This window comes from Monopterus albus, unplaced genomic scaffold (assembly GCF_001952655.1).
Source record: "Monopterus albus unplaced genomic scaffold, M_albus_1.0 scaffold365.1, whole genome shotgun sequence".
In the NCBI taxonomy this organism is placed as follows: Eukaryota; Metazoa; Chordata; class Actinopteri; order Synbranchiformes; family Synbranchidae; genus Monopterus; species Monopterus albus.
Genome location: NW_018128245.1, coordinates 39,543 through 59,890, shown reverse-complemented (window position 1 = coordinate 59,890; position 20,348 = coordinate 39,543). Strand labels below are relative to the sequence as shown.

General features: G+C 39.2%; 2 protein-coding genes across 2 annotated transcripts in view; both read left to right on the top strand.

Moving 5' to 3' along the window:
• Window positions 1–2,135: 2,135 nt before the first annotated feature.
• eif2d (eukaryotic translation initiation factor 2D) lies at window positions 2,136–11,816 on the top strand. Its single transcript, XM_020585441.1, has 15 exons — window positions 2,136–2,333; window positions 3,250–3,440; window positions 3,533–3,616; window positions 3,711–3,801; window positions 3,889–3,996; window positions 6,393–6,667; window positions 6,995–7,112; window positions 7,189–7,234; window positions 7,331–7,437; window positions 7,529–7,684; window positions 9,436–9,525; window positions 10,149–10,244; window positions 10,579–10,699; window positions 11,318–11,492; window positions 11,604–11,816. The coding sequence occupies exons 1-15, from the start codon at window positions 2,278–2,280 to the stop codon at window positions 11,672–11,674; spliced, it is 1,785 nt and encodes a 594-aa protein (XP_020441097.1). The 5' UTR covers window positions 2,136–2,277; the 3' UTR covers window positions 11,675–11,816.
• Window positions 11,817–19,702: 7,886 nt separating this feature from the next.
• slc12a5b (solute carrier family 12 member 5b) overlaps window positions 19,703–20,348 on the top strand; it is a 30,207-nt gene continuing 29,561 nt past the window's right edge. The window contains exon 1 of the mRNA XM_020585440.1: window positions 19,703–20,017. Within this exon, the coding sequence (XP_020441096.1) occupies window positions 19,963–20,017 (55 nt within the window). The 5' untranslated portion in view covers window positions 19,703–19,962. The remainder of the gene's footprint in view (window positions 20,018–20,348) is intronic.

The window sequence follows — 20,348 nt, the reverse complement described above, 5'->3', positions numbered from 1 at the left end:
TAGATAACAGTTAATATAGTAATAACAAAATATATGATTAGTTTTGAATAATTCAGAGCCTCATTTGAAAAAGAATATATGTTTACAGTTACATTTACAGTTGATAAATTTGAAGTAAAGATGAAACAGCCAGAGCAATTAATAGTTAATGTATCCACTGACATTAAAAAGTGACCTTGGCAAATAATAATGAGAATCTCCGCTGCTCATCGTGCTGTTGTGCACCTCGTGCCACATGGTGGAGGCAAAGATCCAAATTGGATCCCATACTGATAACTGGCTTGTTTTATACAGGTAAACTTTCCCTGACACAATACAAGCAGAACTTGTAATCCCATCTTGTTTTTTAGAGCCAGAATAATTTTTTGCCAGAATACTCGAACTGATAATACAATTAGTTTGTTGAAAGCATGTCAGTCATCTGGCCATTTCTCATCACTCTCTGTCATCAATATGCCTGTCATCTGGATACATGAGTATACAACTGTGGTATTTCACAGATAATGTTTAATGAAACATTACACTGAAAATGTTTTGATAGGAAGGACTGTGAATGATACAAGGTAAATGATGGGAGGTAAGTTTGTTACAACCAGGATGAGTAGAGACATATCATTGAAAGAGGTCAGCATGTGCTATACAACAATATAGGCAACATGCTGCAAACAATAGGCAGCTTTAGCAGGGGTGATCTCATTGACTTCCAGACGCAGCATTCTAAGCTTAGAGAAGTTTGTCATGTCTTGTGTGCTGCAGAAACTGTCCAGGACACCAGAGGAGAGAAATGTGAAGGTACTGTAGGCTACAGTCATTCACTGTCATCCTTTGAGTCAGTCAACAACATATCACCTCCAGCCATGTTAATCAAACAAAGAAATCAGTTTTTTAACAACCTTGTTTTCCCTTACTGTTTCTTAGCACAGTCATTCCAGGTCTGCCGTGGTGTTTATTGTTGTGGTGTGGCGTTTATGGAGAGGGTGGAAGTTTATGGGAGAGAAACTTTAACAAGCCAGGCTATATGCTGTAATTAGTGTTATGTTACTTTTCACACAACACAAGTTTAAAAATCTAACCCTTAGAATACAACATACTTTTGTCTTCTAGACACTGTATGTGGTACAAAGTATGACAAACCCTGTTATTAGTTCACAGTCATCCTCCTTAAACATGTTTTTTTAAAACTTTTTTTTTTTTTTTTGTTGCAGGCCCGCTCCGGACGCGCACTACTTTTGGCAGTTACTGTGTTCAAGCTGGAGAGACTGTTTCTGTGGCCTTTTGTGAGGAAGTACATGAGAGCATGCTGCAAATGGAAGTCATACAGTGTGTAATAGAATTTAATCATCAAACAATTACAGAGAGGAGGAAGCTGAAGACAGATGGAACTCTTTTGCACAAAGGACTTGGCAGATTTTTAGTCATAACAGAACAAAGCAACCTGTTGTCTAACATTAAAACCAAATATGCAACAGTAAATACTAATTTTGGGGGTGGGGTCCTATATTTAAGAATCTGGGCCTATAATTATGTTATTACTGTGCTGTCACCATTAATTATCTGTGGAAATCCTTCCCCAAAGATGAGTCTACAGTAGCAGTTGATGTTGTATTTATTACTGATTTATGATTAAAACAATGGCTAAATCTCACTATAATCCACCTCATGCAACAGACATTAATATTTTGTACATAGCAAGAGAGCTTTGTTTTCTGTGGATGTTTCTGAAAGTAAGACTAAATTAAAAAAGAATGCAAATGCTCAAAGTACTGTCTCGTGTTTAATTCAAAATATTCTGTATGGCTGTCACATATTGATAGATTTGGCTACAGCCTGAAAGCTTGAACACAATGTACATTTTAGCTTTGGTCAGACAAAATGGATTTGGTTGTATAGGTCAAACTTAAACCACATTATTAAGGACAATCAGTTAGTTATGAAGGCACATCTGAGTATTTCTGTAAACAACCAGAAATTATATGACAAGGTGTCACAACTGAGCTCTGACACATTCTGAAATCTGTCAAACAGGAGACTAAACAGCACAATATGTAATCAAATTTTACCTCAGTTTTGTACTTCACTCGTTGTGCGGAACTAATGTTATATGACGGTGCAGCGGTACAGTTTCGCATCGAACATAAATACGCGTCGGACCAGGAATAGTTGTTTACTGTAAAGTTAATGTTCTCTGCTTCAGGGACATTGTTTTGGCGTGTTTGTGCAGGTGTATTAAATATAGTTAAGTGGGCATGTTAAATTCGTTGCTTATATTTTGAGAATATGTTTGTCAGACCGTTTCGTGTCAAATCTAACACGGTAATCAAAGGATCAGACAGGTGAGTCAGTGCTGCTATGTGCTGCCCACGGCTCAGCGCACAACGTTGCTTTTACCCATTTATTGCTAAGTATAGTTCATATTACACGTTTTTCTACGTAGTGTTTTATTGCAGAGTAGACACTCACGTCAGAAAGCGGCCAAACATTAACGTTAGACGTCACTCCACATCAATGGAAAATGTGTTTGTGTTTTGAAATGTTGTGTTTGTGTTGAGCTCGTTTTCCATGACGCTTCAAGTTTAATAAATCCATGCATCTCTCAAAATGAAATGCAACACTTGTTACTTATTTCACTGTAGAAAGTTGTCAATTGTTCAACAGACTATTAAGCAGAAAGTGTTCGTGTAATTATATAATAGTCAATTCATAATTTTGCTGAAATTCTCTGGTTCCACCTCTGTATTTCTGACTGTGAATGACAGTAAACTGAATATCTTTGGGTTTTGTACGGTTGGTTAGACAAAATAAAATATCTGAAGGTGTCAATTTGGGCTTTGGGAAATGCTGGTGGACATTTTTAAAAACCTTTTATAAAATTTTAAAGAAAAATATGAATTGATTAATTGAGAAAGTAATTGACAGATTAATTGGAAATGAAAATAGTCGTTAGGTGTAGCCTTATTAATACTAGCAGACCTTAAAATTAAAGACAAATTGAAATAAAAATATACACAGTACTCTGTACTGTATGCATTCAGGTGCTTTGGTCTGTTAAGCAGTTACAGTAGCTTTTCAGTGTGAGGAAAGTATGGATTGTGGTATGACTGGGGTGTGTGAAAACAGCAGCATATAAAGTTAAGAAAACAATATTGATATACTTTTTATTACTGCAACTATAAAGTATATTAAATGTATATTTGTGGCAGCAGTTTATTACGCAGTGACTGAGAATTTTTATTTTGTTTTTGCCTTCAGGAGAAAGCTCAAGGATAACATATCGGCAGCCTTTCCTTCACTGTCTGCCGATGAGCTATCTGAGCTGGTTCCCAACAAAGAGGAATTAAATGTAGTGAAGATTTATGCACACAAGGGAGATGCAGTGAAACTATATGTTCTTCATAAAAACCCACTGTTTTTTGAACTGGAAAAACAACTTTATCCTACAGGTAATAAGCTGGCTACTAATTAACATTGAAATGACTGTGTGAATAAAATACTGTAAGCTCCTTTTTCACTGTGGAGTGTCATTTTTTTTTAGTGTACGCTCTTTGGCGCTACCCTACTGTCCTGCCAACATTCAGGACATGGCCTCCTGTGCTTCAGAAGTTGATTGGAGGGGCAGGTAGACTCATTTTTCCTAAATGGAGAATTGGATAGATGTTTATTACTGTACATTTAAATTAATATTAGGAAACTAATCTTGTGTCTCCCCAAAGATCTCATGCTGCCGGGTGTGGTGGTGCCTTCAAGTGGTCTCCCAGATTTGAAACAGGGCGACTGCTGTGCTGTTACATTGGTGAACAATAGGTAGGTTATGATTAAAGTTATAATAAAAGATTGAAAAGACATCTGACCATGATTTAAATGTGTCACTTTTTCCCCTGTTTGCTGTAGTGCTCCTGTTGCAGTCGGCACAGCTGCAGTGTCCAGTGCAGAGATGCAGAATTTGGGCATGAAAGGAAGAGGAGTGTGTGTCCTCCACACATACATGGATAATCTCTGGTGAGTAGCTTCTATCTTCCTACACTGTGTGAGTTTGACATTTTGGGAAAAACTGTTTTGCTTTCTCAACAAAAGTTAGAAGACTGATACCACACTCTTAGCTGTCTGTTAACAGTGAAGCCAGCAGCCCTTTAGCTTAATGTAGTTAAGAGTGAAAATTGGAAACGGGCTGTTTTGTTCCCACTGCATAAAGCCAGAATAGCTGTTCCCTCCTGTTCTAGTCTTTATGCTAATTCAACTGGCCGCTGGCTTGGAGGAATCAATAAATCCAACCAGCACAGAAGAACTTTTCTATACATTTGAATTACCTCTTTCATGGCATAGATACACCAGTCAGTGTTTAAATCCAAACTGATTGTCTGTGGTACAGATATAATCATTTAAATTGTATGATAAAATTCTTTTCAATACTTTAGATATGACACTAACTAGGGAAATTGGCCTATAGTTATCCAGGCTTCCAACCTTACCCTCTTTTTCTTTATTAACAGGCACCAAAGTAACAGGCAACACTGACTGGAGCAGCGACTTACGAGTCATAAAACCAGTAAATTCAATTGGCTAACGGTGCTGCAACCTTAGGGCTTGCAAAGTTCAAGTGCTTTGCTGTAATTTGATCTGAACTACTAGCTTTATTTATAGACCGTTGCATGATTGCTTGATAGACCTCAGTGGTAGTTACACACTACAAAAGGGTCACTTTTAACACAGTTAAACAGGGCAGAATAATGGTGTGTCCATAACTCATCTCTTTTATCAACCCCAAAGACTCCGTCCATAGCACAAGGAAGCAGGATATTGCCCCTGTTCAAGGCTTTCACCTCCTTCCAACAATTAGTGGCATTACTACAGAGCAGTTTTTCAGCCAAAGCATCTGCTCTCATAGCTTGTTCATGTTTGCAAATATACTGAGCTGCATATTTATACCTAGCATTTTTATCAAAATATTCACAATTTTGTTTCTCTAAATAGAACTGGTCTTGAATGTAGAATTGGTGCAAAACTGTTACGGCTAGCCGTCAGGAATAAAAATGGACCCAGTAAAATGCAGGACTCGGACACACACTCAAGCTCAAAACGATTTAATCAGAAGTGGTAACAGAAAATAATATGTAGTGTGGACGTGTCAGCTGGCCACGGGCGACTGGGAGCTGTGTTGACTGGACCGCTAGATGAGCAACCCGGGGTTGGCGGCAGACAGAGGCAACCACTGAATTGAAAGCAGAGGAGGGTGAGAAGACTGGGCAGATCAGCAAAGACTCTTTATGTGGGAAAGAAATGATGAGAGCCTGGGTTATGATGAATGAGAGTTGTGAAGGGAGGCGCAGCTGATGAGGTGTCTGCTGGTCGGGAGCTGTGTTGACTGGACCGCTAGATGAGCAACCCGGGGTTGGCGGCAGACAGAGGCAACCACTGAATTGAAAGCAGAGGAGGGTGAGAAGACTGGGCAGATCAGCAAAGACTCTTTATGTGGGAAAGAAATGATGAGAGCCTGGGTTATGATGAATGAGAGTTGTGAAGGGAGGCGCAGCTGATGAGGTGTCTGCTGGTCGGTGCGTGAATCCACTGGCAGTGGAAGTCATGGTTCACAGCAGGTGTGTCAGCAGCCCAGGTCTACGCCAGTGTGAGAGGCGCACCTGGGTAGACGGAGGGTGAGAAGACTGGGCAGATCAGCAAAGACTCTTTATGTGGGAAAGAAATGATGAGAGCCTGGGTTATGATGAATGAGAGTTGTGAAGGGAGGCGCAGCTGATGAGGTGTCTGCTGGTCGGTGCGTGAATCCACTGGCAGTGGAAGTCATGGTTCACAGCAGGTGTGTCAGCAGCCCAGGTCTACGCCAGTGTGAGAGGCGCACCTGGGTAGACGAGTCGCCGTGGAGGTACGTACAGTCCCACAGGATCTTCCTAGAAAAAAAAGCTCTTAACTTGCGAGGAGATTGCAGCAGGTGCACAGGTACAGGGAGAACTTAAAACATCCAGTAAAAACTCAAACTGATGGGAAGACAACAGGATCCCCAGAAACCATAGTTCATACAAAAAATACTCGGGGGATTTCCTCTGGCAGAAAGCAAAGACGCACGAAAAAATACTGAGATCACTGAGGAAAAAAAAGAAACACAAGTTAGACAGCTCGGCAACTTACTGAATACTTGCTGGACATTGAGAGATCATGCTAACCAATGCTAACCTTAAGTAATGCGCCGCTGATTGGGAGCAGGTGTACCTCGTCGCCGGGAGTGCACTCCAGCACCTGTCGGGGCAGAGTTGTTGGTGGATGAAGTGCTGGGAGTGCACTGATCCACAGCCATAACAAAAACATGATTTCATTAACAAGGTTCTACGTGCAGCTCTATGGTTGAGTAAAACTCGCAAGTTTTTTGTTAACTTTTCTTGTAGGGCTTTTGGAGACAAGTCAGGTCCTCCTTCTTTACCAGATCCAGAGAGTGAAGAACAAGGGGCGAATGGAGGAGAGTGTGAGATTGATGAAGAGGATGAGAAGGAAGAGGATGAGAAGTGTGTGGATGAGGAGCAGCAGACTCATGGTGAAACGGTCACAGATCAAGCTTCTTCTAGTACTGAGGAGCTGAGCCTGGCTGAGAAGGAGGAAGAGAATGGTGTAAAGGGCAATGAGAAAGATGAGGAGAACCAAGAGGACCAGAAAACACCGCAAGGTACCACATTTTGTTACATCTCCCAAAATGACATTTAACAAACAACTATTACAAGTTGTGGATTTGGCTTTGAAGTACTAACCACCACAGTTGTTGAATAAGCTTTTAACGGGACTCAGTCACAGCTTGATAAGTACTGTAATTCCAAATTCAAATCCAATTGAGACTCGGTACTACATGGTTGCAGGGGAGGCCCTGCTGAATTTTTCATGACCATATGAGTATGTTTTTCTGATTCAACTGGAAGAACAAGATTTTCTGATGTGGCCTAATGGAGCATGTTGAGAGAGAAAAGGTTGTGACCCAGGCCATGTACTGATTTCACAGCAATGATGGACGCCCTGCTGTTACAGTGTTTTCTGCATGCTCTTAAGAGCAAGGTGAAGAAGTCAGAGCTCCCTCTGCTGACCAGTACATTTCTCCGCAACCACATGTTCTCCTGCTGGTAATGTACAGTTCATTTTAAAGAAGTGCTGAGGAGGACTTAAATGTAGTACTGACAGCATATTGCATTGTTTCAGCCCAAGTGGAAAGCAGCTTGATATAAAGAAATCCAGCTATAAAAAGGTATATCACATATCTAGAATGTGAGATTTTACACATAATGACTGATTTCTGACTCCACCGGTAACTATGGCTACAATGCTTTATTTTTTTCAACAGCTGTCTAAGTTTTTACAGGCCATGCAACAGCAGCACAACCTTGTGCGAGTGAAAGAACTGACCAAGGGGGTGGAAAGCATTGTGGAGGTGGACTGGAAAAGTCTGGAGTGAGTTAACATAAAAACATTTCAGTCTCACAACTCGCCCACATTCAAACTGACTGTGCTTTTCCTTTGTGTTACTTTTAACATTTTACAGACTGCGTTCCTTCAGTGTTCCCGAGGAGACAGATGTTGAAGCAGCTGCGGTGAAGGACGGAGGGGAAGGAGACGTTCTGTACCATCCTCCTGAGATCACAACTTTGTACTCTGTCTCTGCTCGGGTGGAGCCTCTGTTTCTGGATGCAAACAAGAGGTGGGTGTGTGTGTGCCTTTGTATTTCTTATATTATGGGGACTGAAACCTGTTAACACACTGACATTGTGGGGACTCAGCCATTATCACTGAATTTTAGGGTGGCAGCATGGTTTAAGGTTAGGTGTTAGGCAAGTAGTGGTTATGGTTAAGGTAAGAATAAGTCTACAGCAAATGAATGTAAGTCAATGTAAAGTCTCCACAAGGAATGAGAACACAGCGCATAACAGAGAGAGGTGAACCTTAGCACACATCCACAAATTTTATGTTGACTTTAATGTCACTGAATCCCAGCTTTTTTCTTTATGCAGGTCTATTGACTTGTCATAATAGGAAAAGTATAAGGGTTGCTAGTAACATTAATGATTGCCCTGTTTTATTCAACCGAAACTGAAGCAGCTATATGGAATTCAGCCATTATTGCTTCTCCTACTTTGCCATGCCAAAAAAGTTATATTGTAGAATTTTTTAAAGTCGCAATATAGTGTAATGGTTTTATGCTGAGAAAATGTTTTATAAAAGAGAAGTGTTCATTGTTATAGCTTTGTTTTCTGTCTAATATGATTTAAAAGCGCATCCGTTCCACCAACTAGACTTCCCAAATCATATTTCAAAGTCTCACCAGTATATAAAACAGCACAGCCCCCACAAGGCAAAGTCTGTACTTAGAAACCCTCTTTATTGCCAACTGTGTGTAGTATGGGGATGGAAAGATTTGGCTTTGGGGTTGTGTGGCAGCCCATGGCACAGGAAACACTGTACAGATAAGAGCGAAGAATGGATCCTATTAATCAATCAGTCCATCCAGGAATTTTGATGCAAATGTCAGGCAGTTAATAAACTGAAACTGAAAAAAGGCTGGTTTCTGTAACCGGAAAATGATTCAAAGAAGACCTCAAAATCCACCATGAAGTACTTCAAGAAACACAAGCTGAAGCTTTTGGATGTGCCCTCGCAGTCCCGACCGTGGGTAAATCCCAAACATGCTTTTGTGCAAGACAGCCTAAAAATATCTCAGACTTGTACTGATCTGCAGGAAGAGAGAGTGCAAGATCTTAAATGAAGAACAGAGACTGGCTAAAAGTGTTAGCATGCTGTGATGTCTGCTTAAGGCTAAGTGCTTTATCAGATGCCAGAATTACAGTTTGATGTTTTTCTATTTTTTTAAGTTCATATTTGTATAAAGGCTCTTTTTTCATATCTGTATTTTTATACTTCAAAAAGCAACAAAATAATAATTTTCCCAGCTTTCTACAACTTTATATTTCTGTGTTGTTTATATTCATACTTTATGGATTTTCACAGGTTGGAGTACATGTAATTTTAAGATTTGTTCATGGGTTTTTTTGTGTGTGTGATGGAAAAAATGACATTATTATTCCAATTAGAGTATTTTTATGTCTGAAAACGTGTCTAGTGGGGATCTTTTTAAAAAGGTTATTTTCATGTTTTGGGCTGTTTTGTTTGTATTTTCTTGTCCAGTCCATCTAGGGATGACCAGCGCACACTAGCTCAGAATGTTAGTGCTGCGGTACAGTGTGTGACATTAGTCCACATTATAAACCTCGCTCTATAAATAAAAAAACATTGGATACATAAAATAAAGAAAAAGGAAAACTGTGTTTTGCCAGCTCTATTTTTCAGCTGGTGTTTAATTCGGTAACCTTTGGCTGAAGATACTTTTATATGTTTGTTTGTTTTTCCCACATTTGCACATTTATTCTTTTCACATGTGCTTTGTTGCTCCAACAGGAAAGGCACAATCCTGCAGCCTGCTGAAGTGAGAAGTATTGTCACAGAATATGTGAAGAAGAATGAACTGGTTGATAAAAATAATAAAAAGTAAGTACATGCTTAAATTCTGTAGGAGGACCTTTGTGTGTTGAAGATGACCTCCACATTTTAACAATGTATTAATGGATACGCATCTCACAGTCAAACTGTGGTAAGTGCTATACTGATGGTTGTCCTTCTGTAACGTTCCAGAAAGCAGCTCTGGATCTCATCCATATTGACCCTTGGGTTCTTGGTTACCTCTTTGACCAAGGGCCTTCATCCCAATTACTCAGTTTGGCTGGGCGGCCACATCTATTTCAGACAGGATATTTGTAAATACTGTATGTCAACTTTGAGCAGAACACAACACTCGTACAGTATTTTTTATGTCTACTATCGCAATAGAAGGGCAGCAGTAATGACAAATGTACAAATATAGACCTGATGATGATGTGATTTATTAAAATATTTAAATGTGACTCAAACTGAAGAGATATCTCATGTTTCTTTTTAGTGCATTAACAGTTGTGCATCTTCTCCTGATGCACAAATAGATGATGGAGAAATTAAAGTCTGCTATGGAGCTGTCACTGCTTACTAAGGCAGTTAAATGGTTCATTGTTGAGTGATCCATCGCCTGTATGCTGTGCTTATTCAAGTCGCATCATTGCTTTTCTCCCTTCTGACAGTTATGTGACCATAAACCCAACTGTATGTGACTGCTTGCTGGAGAAATCCGAGTACCAGGATGTAGAGTTTCTCAAGTGGGATGACCTATTTAGCAGGTAAAGACTTGTAGTATTTTATTTTGTATTTTAAGGGTCCTTGCATAATATATGCTGCCATTTCATGTTGTACTTTATCCATACTTACAAATAGTTTACAGTTTTACCAAATTTTAGTTTTCAGCAGTTCAAGTAGTGTCTCTGCACACCTGAGTATACAACAGGTGCATAGGAGAAATAATCCACTCAGAACAACACTATAAGAAACTCCCACATGCTGTCAAGCTTAAGCTACATTTATCCATGCACAAACAGCATTTCGGTCTCTTTGACCTTCAGGTATCAGATACTCTATCATCTCACATTTGGTGTTGATTAAACCTGATTTTCACAGGACTTTGGGAGGAATGCAGGAGTGCTATCAAGTTGAATTCCCTGGACAAGCCCCCATAATAAAGAAGGGTCGCATCGAGCCCATAGACATCTCTGTGGCGTCTCGAGGCTCTAATAAGAAGGTGAAAACTTAACATTGTTGTAGTGATTGCCAGGTCCAGATTAGGTGAATGTGTGTACTGAGACACAGCTGTGTTTTCAGATAAATGCTAACTGTAGCATGCTAATATGCTCATGTTTATCAGGAATAATGTTTTTCGTGTTCATCTTATTTTCATTTGTTGTCATGCTAGCATTTGCTAGTTAGCACTATACGTATATATGTACAGCCTAGGCTGATGGGAATGTCTGTTTTGTGGGTAGTCATAAACAACAAATTGAAATTTTGACCTGATGATAGTGTTACATGAAAAGTTTAAGAGATCCAGTAATTTATTTATAATTGATCCTGAGGGGACAAATGTCAAATTCCATGACAGTCTTTCTAATTGTTGTAGAGACATTGTAGTTCATCACAAATGTGCAATTCATCCAACCGCTGTTGAACTGTTTTAGCTGGGACAGTCTAACACTGGTGCCACTGCCATAGCTTGGAAATCTGTAGTGATGTCTCTTGTTATTTGACTGTTAGACATGACATAGGTGTATCGGTGGTAAGCTATAGTGGTTCATCTGTCGGCCTTGGCTGATTTACTGTTCAGGCTTTAACTGCTTCTTAACTGCTAATGTGCTGCCTGTAGGTTACTCTAATAAAAAACCTGGAAGTGTATGGCTTGGATCCCGCTGTGGTGGCCACTGCTTTGCAGCGCAGAGTCCAGGCCAGCTCCGTCTTACAGGCCATCCCTGGGGCCAAGGACAAAGTCCTGGTCCAGATCCAAGGCAACCAGATTCATCACGTTGGCAATTTGCTGTTAGGTTTGGAACTTAATAGTACTTGAAATAGCTTAACATTTCCATTAAATGTTAAGTTCAGGTGCTTTATTTTTACAAATAAAATTAGTATCTAATTGTTTCTTTCATTTTCAGATCATTATCATATTCCTCGCAAGTGCATCCAAGGACTAGACAAAGCTCCAAAAGGTGGCAAGAAGAAGTAGCATTTCAACCTGCTATACCAGCTGTTTACTGTTTTTAAAGCTGCTTTGCTGTATGTAAACACACAACAACAACAACAACAACAAGCTGTCAGCCATTCATGGAATAAAGTTGGTTCACTGTCGACTTGTGAAGATTGATGAATGAAGCTGTTCGTATTTTGTTGTTCCGCTTTGCCACCCAGAGATGATTCCGTTTTCACAACAAGGTCATTAGTTTCTGATGGTGAAAGATTACAGGAAACTCTTCTCTCAGAGTTTGACATTAATTTGATTTTGGTTGGTTTTGTCAGAGGTTGCGTTTTGTTTTTTTTTGGATTATTGACTCAACTTTAACTGTTGCAGTGTAATGACAATTTCTAAAAGGCACTAACCCGACGGAAATTATTTATATACTTTTATTGCAGACCAGAGTTCATAGTAAAAAAAGTTTAAAATACATTCAGTATATAATCCATAAGCCTATATGGCCCTAAATACAAATAACACATGCTTGAATATTAAATTATTGCTTCACATGTTTTACAAAAAAACTTTTTTTTTTGTCTTTATGCTGTAGTTCACTTTCTTCAAGTTTAAACATGTATTCATAGTTATCTCCACACAAAAGGTCAAGTTAGAAATACTCAAGCACACTACACATTCATTATGCTACCTGTTTTTATAGTAACATATTGTGATCTGCCTCACCAAGAACTTTAAACTGCTGTCACCTTCTTGTTTATTTACTCTGGGTTCAGAAACCATTTGCAGGAAATTAATTCTGAAGTATAAACTCACATGTCAAGGGCATATATGAGTGTTACCATGACAAACCGACTCCCTTCTATAATAGAGGGACAGAGTGAGTAAGAGAAAATTAAATTGTGCTTTATGGAGTCTCAGTTCAATTAAAGCCCTAGTCTTTAACAGGTTAAGAACGCCACGAGATCATATCCTCTGTTACCTGACACTGGCAAAGTGCAACCTGTACACATTTCCTCCAGGAAAATGTGTCAGTTGTTTTGCTTAGTAAAGTGACAGTTTTTTTTTTTTTTCTAGAGCTTTGTTTTGCAGTAGAAGGACACCTGTCTTACACAGGTTAAAAGCTCCTGGCGAAACTTAGACTGGGTGCAGACATACAGGTACATGTTAACAGCTGCATTGCTCAGGCTCAACATGGTGCCAGTGTCTGCTGCTATATTTATCTGGTAGCTGTAATCATTACGATCAAAAGTGTACATGTAAGTCGTGCGGAGGATGATCTGAGTTACAGCACGGGTGACTGACAGCAACACGAAAGTCATGGACACAGTTACCAGAAGCACCATAGATTTTCTCTTCCTGGCACGCAGCAGGGGCATGTCCCTTTTCACCCTGGAAGTCAAATCTGCACTGATATGAACCCGATTGCTGAGAGAGCTCAGACGGAGAGTCAACCCATTAAATGTGAGGATGATGAGGAAGGGGAATATGCAAGTGTGCACTGTTTGAACCCAAACCAAGGTGTGAATAAACTGAGGCGGGACCTCTTGATTGTAAATACACTTGGTCTGGTTGTTCACATAGACTGAGGCATTAGACCAGTAGTAAGGAATGGCAAAAAGATGACTGAAGAGGAAGACTGCCGTAATAGTCCACGCTGCACATCTTGGGGTGCAGACTTTAGTTTTTATTTTCCACATGTGTATGGACACAAAAAGTTCACCTGTAAACACAACAACCAGCCATGCTGAAGCATTATAGGCTCCATAGTTAAAGATGTCTCTCAAGCTGCACCATGGCTCATAACTCCAAAACAGATCCTCTTAGTGGTACTTAAGAGAAAGTTCAAGAAGCACAATGAGAATCAGGACAAGGTTGTCAGCCACAGAGATAGCCATCAGATAGAAGGAGCTGGACTTAGAGAGCATGCAGTTCCTCCTCCAGATGATCAAAAAGGTGATGGTGTTGGCTGAGGGCAGAATTTGTGTCAGTAAAGGAATTGTATGTCTATTATCACAGTTTATCCCTTAAATCAACATTATAGATATGGCATGAAATCAGCCAACAGCTATAACTCTGAAAACGAGTTCAGGTGTACTTACAAGGGATGCCTGCTGTTGCTAGAGCAGGGTAGAAAACCTCTTGTACTGCCACCATCCAGTGTTTCTTTTCAGAGCTCATATCCTCTCACACCACAGATGCTACCACAGACTACAGGATCAAACAAGCCTCTTTGCTCAATATTTTCATGTTGCTTAAGCACAAGATGGACACTCCTACCTCATCTCAACATATAACCCATGGCGGTATGTCAGCATCCTGATGTTAGGTTGAGTGTTGATAATTAAAAGGGGTTTTATGATGGTGTGATAGCAAGGAAAGATATATCATGAATCCTCATTTGATGACAATGGGTTTTTATTGATGTCTATTTTATTGATGTCTAAAATTAACCTTTATGAGTAGAAACAAATGGCAAACATATTAGCAAACAGTTGTGCATTCAACAGTTATGGAGCAACGTTATCCTTCAGTCCATGGCCACTTGGTCAGTGTAACTCCAATATTCACCCTCTCTCTCTTGCTCTCTCACTCTCCTGAGGAAAATTAAGCTCTGTAAAACTGAGGGGAACTGCAGATTTTGGAGATCATTTACTGTAGGTTTATTCTACAGTTGATGTTTTAAATTGTTTTCATATTGTCATTTTACAGTACATATTATTATTGGTTCTGGCTGGTCTGACTAAATGTTTACAAAAGGGATGAGTAACATTCATGCAATGTTTGTTAGGATTAATTATCACAATCTCCAAAATCACAGAGAAAGATTGCCTTTCATTTGAAAAGATCACAATTACTTTTTAGTCAAAATAGTCACACAATGTGTCGGTCCACCATTTTAATTCACACCGAAATATGTCAGTAACTATTAAATGATTTGCCATTAAATTTTATGCAGCCATTCATAGTCTCCAGAGAATTCCTTCATGATCTCCTGACATTTTCTCTTGCATCATGAGGTTCACATTTGTGGTTCTGAGTAAAATGTTTCACCAGCTATTGAATGGATTGCTATGAAAACTGAGTAGCCTGTATCAAAAGCACCAAGTGTTCACTGTCTGACTTTACAACAACAGATTTTGTCAAATTTTCTTGAGGTTGCATTTACATCGTTGTGCTCGACACTGCGATATGAATCCAAATACTAAAGTTGTTGCCTCCATATCTGATGTGATCTTTGATATAAAATTGGTTAGCTGGTAACAAACTTGTTAATGCTATTGGTAGCAGAATGTAAGAAATTAGCTATTCATCTTAATCCAGGATGATGTGATTAAACATAAGATGCATGCTTGCCAGTTCCTGAAGTTCAAATCTAACAGGCAAATTACTAAAACTCAAAGGAGCTCCAGGGACCTAAAAAGAAACCTAATGAAGCAGACACTCCTGCACATTCACTCCAATGTTCTAAATGAGTTTTTAAATAACCTGCTATCTGTGGATTCTGTCTGAAGCCATCACCATCTGCTTGTTTTGTGCTGAAAAACTTTTCCAAACCTCTTATCACTGTTGACTTTGAAGGCAGCCTGGCTAAGCAGTCAAGAACTTTTAGGAGACAAGTAAAATAATACAAATGATTTACATAAAATGGTTACAAGCTGTTAAAGCACTGACATACCTTTGAGGGGGAAAAAGCTGTTTACAGACTCAATCAAGCTGCTTCCTCTCCAAATGTCCACCCACTGTGATGATGAACAGACTGTCTGACTGTTTTCTATGAGATAAATATGAAATATGTTCAAATGTCTTCTGACTAATGAATTAAATATACAGGAAATAGAAATGCAGTGTCTAATACATACAACATGTGCACTTTATTATTTTGTTTTTACTGCGTCCAGTCACTGTGTTGACTAATAGGGTACTAAAATGACAAACAGCTTGTCAGTATGAATGAACTTACATATTTTGATTTCCAGTCATTACAACTACTTGTCAAAAGTATCTGATCAAATTAATATTCATGTTTTCACATGGGAGATCATTACCTTTTTTTATCCAATTGCAAGTTTCTAATAATGGACATTTTTGGAAATGTGCTTTTTTGCTAAGAATTAAATGACAAGAACAAAAGCACTGCTGTGTCTCTCTGATGACTACAAAGTAAAAAATTAACTTGATAAAAATTGTTCTATGTGTTCCTTTAACATAAAACAAGCTTTTCTTTATTCTGAAGGGATACCAATAATTTCAAAGCAGAGGTACACGAAAAAAAAAAACAAAAAAAAACGTCAGACCCAGGTGATCAGCTCTCTACAAAGTTGGAGGACTCCTCTGGAGAGGAGATTATCTGGCTGTAATGAGGGTCATCAAATAATTCAAATATACTGCATTCTTCCCGGGCTGCCCATAGAGTTCTGGCTTGACTTAGCTCAACATGTGGTAGGGAGTCCCTGCTGCTCCTTGTAGCCACCCACTGAGGAGATATCTGAGTTCACTTATGTTGTGCCAACAACACTGCAAATATGACTGTGATTAATGTGTGGTGTGGAGGTTACATAAGGGGGTAAGGCAGTGACAAAGAAAGATGTTTTTTATATATATATTTTTGAAATCTGTATTTGGCATTCACCATCCTGTTAGTAAATGATGTTGGGATTTGTGGTGTCATAGCACTCATTTGCAGTTCATGTGAGCTTGTGGCCCTTCTTTTGTTACCTATAAAACCAAATGAAGTGACAAATAAAGAGGTGGAATCCAACATTTTGGATGTAATTATAGAAATGTGAATCTACTTCATCTGTTTTTGGTTTACCATCACAAACAACATGTTTTATAGTATCTGATAATCCACTAGCAGTCCTTTGAGCTTCTAATGTGGCTCATGAAGATGACAAAAAGGCATTTAACTAGTAAACCTGTGTTTTAGTAAAACCTGCCCCCACCCCATACTCTTCCCATATGGTCATGAAATTTTATCATTGCCAGGTTTTTGTGGCTTGTCACAAAACAACACAGGTCAAATGATCTCTCAGTAATTTATCTCATTGTATCAGTGCAAACCAGGGTATGAGAGCCGTTAATCCCAGTGCTCATACATGATTGTCTGAATATAGATTCCAGTGTGCTGCCAGTGAGGACAGAACAGTCAAAAACTCAAGGCTGGAGCCAGATGTCACACAAGACAGAAAAAAACTACATTGCAAAATACTTGACAAAAACACAAGGTGCTGACAAGTATGATATAGTGATACAGACATATACCAAAGACTAAGCAGAGTACTCACTCTGTTTAAAAAAAAAAAGGTGCAAATAATCAACAGCATTTCCCAGGGAACGAACAGCCACACAGTCTGTGTCGCCATCTGTTGGTCACCAGCCAGCACAGCAGGAGTAAATCTCAAAAGCAGAGGAGCAGGATTATATACACTATACAAAACAGTAAATGCCTTGCATTTAAAATGTTACTTAATTAAAGCTATTTGGATATAATCAAAAAATTACTTCAAGTATTAAAAGTAAAAGTACTAAAAGCTCTTAGAATTAGCTTTTTGTATTTTGGGAGTTTTAAAGTTAAAACTGTAAGATTCAAAAAGAAAGCAAGTTGCGGTTCATCACGAAAATAAAGATAACTTGTACAAAGGAAAGCAATAGAGCTGACAACCTGAAACATCAGGTTCACAGGAGAATTTCCTTCTGGCTCATTTGGTTAAATACATGACTATTACTTTTTGCTGTGTGCCCTGTAGATATAAAGTAATTAAAACATAATCTAACTTTATAAAGAGGAATAAATATTTTAAAACTGTCACATTATTAGTGCACATTTTTACACGTATACTGTATATGACAGTTGTGAATCATTTGGTTCTGCTTATTTTCTAATTATGCTGCAGTAAATAATGGGCTGTGTTTAAAAAACCTCTTATTAAACCGCTAATCTAATTTGAGCTGACGGCACTGATCAATCACAGTGGTCTAATTTTTGTTCCTGTCAATAGTTGGCAAGGTTTTTCAACTGAATAGTTGGATTAGACGTGAACTCAGTGCTCAGCTGTCGGGGAAGCTGAACAAAGAACTAAAAGTAGCAGAGCAGACTCTGAGCTTGATCAGGAAAAAGAAAATGTGGATTTCAGCCCAGCATTCTGTGGTGTTAATCTGAAGGATTAGGGCATCAGAAAGTTCACTCCAGTGTGTTCGTGTCTGTGTGCATGTACGTGTGTTTGAGTTTTCTTTGTAGGCAACTTGCGTGTGTGTTGCATGCTTTTTATGCAAGCATAGTAGGTGTGGATGAGTTTGTGAGCTCTGGTGACCAGAGCCACATGTGCAGCAGTGGGGGTTGGGGGAGGGAGGGAGGAGCTCATGGGTTAAGAGCTAAAGCCGCTTGGCCCAGATGTTGTCGGCTCTCAGGCTCTCTGCTAGTCAAAGCCTAGCCAACAGCCTACTCTCACTGACAGGGCATGGAAACAATGAGTTAGGCTGCACAGTTATACACACAGCCTGTAGCATATAGTGCAGACATTGTAAGGTGCATGTAATATTAGAACATTAAAGGAACAGAGACAAAAAGTGAGGGCTGTACCTAAAATTTAATTTGGCTCTGGGAGGCAATGGAAATAAAATGCAGCACAGCACTGGCATACAGTATACAGTAATCATCTTTTTAACTTGTTAGCAAACTGTTGCTTATTTATATATTCACAGTAACATTAGTATCAACTGGAGTTGTGTTTCTGGCCCCGAGGTGAAGACTAGGTTCAGTATTAACTATAATTTAAGCTTTGTTTTTGGTCTCAACCAAGTCTTAGAGGAACTATCTCTCATTAGCAGCTAAATACATTACTTTGTTCTGATGGGAGTGTTGAGACTGAATCAAAACAGACCAGGTTTCAGGCCAGAAAACTGAACCAAAGAGCTGAAATACACTACAACGCTCTGCAGAGCTCAGAGGGCTGAGAGACGATGTGTGGTCATAATTCTCTGTGGGTTTATCATTATCCATTTAAAATCCATTTAAAACTAACCATTTCTATTAACAGTACCGATTATAGCCACATCAAATGACTAATTATAAAATGAGATCTTTATTAAATTGATATATTTATCCTTACTCTGGCCGACTATTGGACAGGTGGCCATTATGTGTAGAAACGAAGAATTTATCATTATTTATAGCATGCACACTGCAGCACAGCCCTGTTAACAGGGGCCCTGAGAAATGAAATGACATGAGCACAAATTATTGAAGAGTCTTAAATAGAACAGACAATAAATGAGGCGCAGTCTCACTTGAAACAGGTACAGGCAGGCAAATTAATTTCCATATTTTTGGAAAGTTTATTCTTCATTTATGTTCATTTCAATATTTGCTTGTAGACACTTTTGACACCTTTTAAATGAAGGCCTCAAGGCTGTGCACTTAGCTTTTAGAAATAGTTTAAATCAACTAATTATTGTTTATTAGAACCAGCTAAAATGGTTCTTTCCTGGAAATTTGTAGTTGATTATGGTTTGTCATTACTTCCTATAACTCACTCAGGGCAGCAGTCAAGTGCTTGTCTTTCAGTTTTGTCATTTAAATAAAGATTTAAAATAAAAAGTAAACCTATCCCTGAGACCAGAAGCATATTTACATACCAGAGCAGGCCAACAACTGTAGGTTGCAAGTTCACAGAGTTATACAAGAGCTGCCTGCAGCCCTGCCACTGATAATGGACCACGACTACACAGGAAAATATAAAGGAGAGATGCAGGGTGGGGAAGAAATAACAAAAGAGAGATGAATACACAGTTATGAAAATGAATTTCATCTTTCATCTAAAAAGGACACCAAAGGAGATGTTTAATCTGTGTCATCTGACCTACTGTATGTCTCTCAACCCCCTTCCATCCATCCCTCTCTCATGATGAGATGGAACATGCATGAGGGAGAGACAGAGGGAGAGAGAAAGGGATAATACCTTCTGAATACATGATGAATGTAGTCATCGGGCTTAAATTGATTGTGGGGTTGAGTGGCATACAGAGACCAAGAGCGTGCATATGAGTGACACACAGAACCAGCATCAACTCTCCCCTGCAGCCCCTCTTAGTCTCTCCATCCTCCTTCTGAAGAGGAGTACAGACAAGACAAGTGAAAGAGAGGATACAATATAGATTTCCTTTCTTTATTGTTTTTTTTTTTTAACTGAGCTACTAGAGGCGAAAGAGAAAGGGTTTCAAGAAGCAGAAGTAAAACATCTTTATTGTTTGGTTCAACCCACCCAGAGTTTTTTTTTTTTTTCTAAGCGTCGTGCTCAGTGTGCACAGCCCGAGGAGGAGAGCAGATGCTGGACAACATGACGGACTGCGTGGCAGGACAGGGGAGACCCAACAGCCAGGGTGAGTGATGAAGCCTGCTACACACTGGATTGTGCATTAGTGTAGGTGTGTGGATGTGTGTGCATCAATTTGTGTATGAGTGTTAGTTGTTAGTGCCAGTATGGGTGCTGACTGTGTGAGTGCACATGTCAGTTGGAGGAAAGTTAGGGAAACAAGACTGTGTAATTTCAGGGTTGAAGAGATAAATGGTGGTCATTGCATCTGCTTTGTTTGTGTGTTAAGAACTAAGATAGATGGAGGTGGACAGAGGAAATTCAACATGTTGAGTGAAAGGATACAACAAGAGGTAGATGTGCTCCAATCAAAGATCCGTCTGCTCCATTGCATTTTC

Coding starts and splice junctions, on each gene's coding strand:
- eif2d (XM_020585441.1), top strand. CDS start 2,278: ATGTTTGTCAGACCGTTTCGTGTCAAATCTAACACGGTAATCAAAGGA. Junction 3,997..6,392: donor ACATACATGGATAATCTCTG/GTGAGTAGCTTC, acceptor CTTTTCTTGTAG/GGCTTTTGGAGACAAGTCAG. Junction 6,668..6,994: donor GGACCAGAAAACACCGCAAG/GTACCACATTTT, acceptor CTGATTTCACAG/CAATGATGGACGCCCTGCTG.